Source organism: Myotis lucifugus, unplaced genomic scaffold (assembly GCF_000147115.1).
Source record: "Myotis lucifugus unplaced genomic scaffold, Myoluc2.0 scaffold_445, whole genome shotgun sequence".
In the NCBI taxonomy this organism is placed as follows: Eukaryota; Metazoa; Chordata; class Mammalia; order Chiroptera; family Vespertilionidae; genus Myotis; species Myotis lucifugus.
In genome coordinates this window covers 141,728-145,230 of record NW_005871493.1, presented here as the reverse complement: position 1 = coordinate 145,230, position 3,503 = coordinate 141,728, and the positions used below count along the sequence as shown (strand labels likewise).

At 52.7% G+C, this 3,503-nt stretch overlaps 1 protein-coding gene across 1 annotated transcript in view; it reads right to left on the bottom strand.

The window, feature by feature from the left end:
* The window catches only part of DOK2 (docking protein 2), a 5,158-nt gene extending 3,803 nt beyond the window's left edge, over positions 1 to 1,355 (bottom strand). The window contains exon 1 of the mRNA XM_014468302.2: positions 770 to 1,355. Coding sequence (XP_014323788.1) covers positions 770 to 832 — 63 coding nt within the window. The 5' untranslated portion in view covers positions 833 to 1,355. The remainder of the gene's footprint in view (positions 1 to 769) is intronic.
* Positions 1,356 to 3,503: the final 2,148 nt, after the last annotated feature.

Genomic DNA, 3,503 nt, shown 5'->3' with positions numbered 1-3,503 from the left:
TCAGCAGTCCTTGAGTTTCCTTTCCTATCATTTCTCCCCTGGATGTATGGAAAGGTAGGGCACGATATCAAGAGAATTGGAAGAAGGGAAGAGGGGACAAGAGGAGAGGAGAGGCGAGGAGAGGAGAGGAGAGGAGAGGAGAGGAGAGGAGTGGAGAGGAGAGGAGAGGAGAGGGGAGCCCTGTGTGGATCAGCTGAGGGAAGAGGACTTCCTCATTTAAGGAGGCCAAAGAAGGAGAAGGAGGTGGTTCAACACAATTGGGGTCTCTGTTCGATGTTTACCCTCAACCAAATCTTACCCCCAGGTGGGGGCAGGAGAAGAAGGGAACCCCCCTCTGCCATTCCACGCCTTATTCCTTTTCCGCCTTGTTTTTTTCCATTTCCCTTCCAAGGGGGTCCCCGGGAGGAAGCCCCCCCCCAGGAGCAAGAGAGGGCAAAAGAGGGAGCTAGATCCCTTCCTTTTGCCCTGCCACCCACCCTCACCACATCCACCCCCCCAATCCCCCCCCATCTCCCCTCCACCCCCCCACCCCCCCCCCGCCGCCCTCCGCCCCGGGGAGAAGCATCAGCAAAGAGCACAGTTTGGGGCCTGCTTGGGGAGGCCAGGCAAACAGCTGCTAAGGAAGGAGCCCTCCCAAGCCAAGCTCTGGGTCTAACGTGGTGGATGGTGCAGTCCCCCCACCCTGAAAGGGTTTGGGGACCTTGGGCGCACCCCTCTCCTCCCCAGGAACTTCTGGCAGCCCCCAGCCCAGCCCACCTCCTCCTCCTACCTTTCCAAACGTCTGCTGCTGCTGAAGGTACAGGAAGCCCTGCTTCACCGCCACGTCTTCCATCCTCCCACCATGGCGGGCCCTGCCCTGCAGCTTGCTCCTTCCACTCCCGCCCTCTCTCTCTCCTCTCTGCCCTGTGTGTTCCCCCTTCTCTCAAGTTCATTTCCTCTCTGCCTAGAGTTCTCTGCACTATTCTAGTCTGCTTGATGACGACAGGCTGATAAGCCCTGTGGTTTCTTGCTCTGTGTGTGTGTTTTTTCTTTTTGATGAGTGAGTTTCACACTCAAGCTTCCTGCATTTTCAGTCAGTGAGAGATAATTTCCACACAGCCCAATTCCAGCTCTCTGGGGAGCAACAACTCGGGTCCAAAAGCTGGCGTGGGAAGTCACCCACGGAGAGTGGCTGACCCCCGGGGAACAAAGAGACCCAGAAACCAACTCAAAGCCAATAGCAAAGGCCCCACACTCAAACTGGTGTTCCATGTGGCAGTCTGGAAGAGAACCTAGAAATCAACCAGCCCAACCCCTAGTTTAAAAATGAGAGCCCTGGCCGGGTTGGCTCAATGGATAGAGCATCCGCCCTACCGACTAAAGGGTCCCAGGTTCAATTCCAGTCAAGGGCAAGTGTCGGGGTTGCAGGTTCGATCTCCAGTAGGGGGTGTGCAGGAGGCAGCCAATCAATGATTCTCTCTCATCATTGATATTTCTCTCTCTCTCTCCCTCTCCCTTCCTCTCTGAATTAATAAAAATATTTTTAAATAAATAAATAAAAATGAGGAGACAGGTTCAGGAAGGTCGGGGGGACATGTTCAAGGCCACCAAACCAGAACCTAAGCCTCTCGACTCCGTGAGAGCTGAGTCACACACACCACGAGCCCACCAGGCACATGACAGCTCATCACTTTCACACACACTCTTTCTCTCCACGGGAGCACTCCCTGCCCCCGAGGACAACACACACTTACACCGCCTCCCTGAGGTTCCAGACATATGCACATCCCCAAACACACTGAGCTCCCAGGGCACATCTAAACTGGTGGCCTTCCCATCTCTGCAGACTTTGTGAGCATTATAAAGACACCAACTTTCATCTAGAGATTATCTTTTGAAGTTACAATAGCAATCTCTTATATTTAAAAAAAAAATTACTTCACAGTTGCCAAAATTCCCAGACACACACTGTTACCTGCCGCACTGCCTAGCTCTGGAGGAAGGAAGGGCAAGTATGAACACACCCGCTTGCAACTCTGCTCCTGAGGTCATGGGGTTGATGGGGGCAGAGGAGGAAGTTCTGGGGCTTCTGATCTTTCATTCAACGGTCCCTTTCCTGCTGTCCCCTACGTGGCATCAGACTCCATGCAAGAAGGTAGGTACATTTTTTAGGGAAATCTAAGCTTCCCAGAGAATTTTTAACTCAGAGCCAGAAGGTTTTAAGAAGCAATCTGATGGAGGCATGACTCGGAAATGTTGGGGGAATGGGAGAATTAGACCAGCATTCTTGGGGTAACCCCATAATGGGGGCTCTGTAACTGGGCCATTTCCTCTACCACCTGTGGTTCAATTGCCTTGGGAAAGAGAGCAGAGCAGTGCACACCCCAGGCCTTCTGCTTACATGCGGTGTGCTTCATCAAAACAGTGTTAGCCCTGGCCGGTGGATACAGTGTCAGTGGACAGAGCATCAGCCCATGGACTAAAGGGTCCCAGGTTCAATTCCCATCAAGGGCACATACCTTGGTTGCAGGCTTGATCCCCAGCCCCAGTTCAGGGCTCATGCAGGAAGCAACCAATCGATGTGTCTCTCTCACATCCATATTTCTCTGTCTCTCCCCCTTCTCTCCATTCTTTCTAAAAATCAATGGAAAAATATCCTCAGGCAAGGATTAAAAATAAATAAATAAAACAGCTTTAAAAGTTGGCTGTTATGAGCTCTTGGAGGGGAGGACTGAGTCACATAAAGCTCATATGGCACCAGGCCTGCTCCCTGGGCTCCAACAGGTTGACCCAGAGACCTTGGTCAGAGGAGAACCAAGGATGCTGGTGTGGGGAAAGGTCCTGGGGACGTCTCTCCAGTCCCTACGAAGAGACATTACCCGAGAGCTGTGTGGTCATTGGCCGACATCAGCATCTCCGATAGAGAGAGGAGGGCTTTTAGGGCCATCCCAGGGGCCGACAGAGCAGTGCCTTTCAAACTTATGTGCAAATCTTGTTAAAAGTACATATTCTGATACAGGTGTGAAGTGAGACCTGAGATGCTGATGCTGCTGGTGAGTGGACCAGACCTCACTTTGAGTAGCAAGACAATAGATGTTCACCCCACCACTCTGATGCCTTCCCCTAAGGTAAACGGACACTTTCCACTTGGAACCACAGGGGGGCACCCGAGCTCACCGGACGACTGGAAAGCTATTTAAGCCAGGAGCCCTAGGTATTCCAGACACCCCCCATGCCCTCCCTTGCCCGCGGCAGCTGGAGAAATTCGCTTCCTGTGGCTGTTGTCTGCAGAAGATAGGGCAGCAGGAGTGTCCTAAGAGCAACACTCCTCCAGGCACTTCCCAGTGCCTTGCAGTAGAAGTACTAACCCCAATACCTTCTGCCCCAGCCATAGGTGAACCCAGGTACCAGTGACAAAAAGAGAAACCATTGTACAGGAAAGGGCCCCGGTGTTTATCCAGAGGCACGGGTGAGGTGCGGGGTGCCCCTGGCTTCTCTTTTTGCTTTGTAGTCTAGGATGGGAC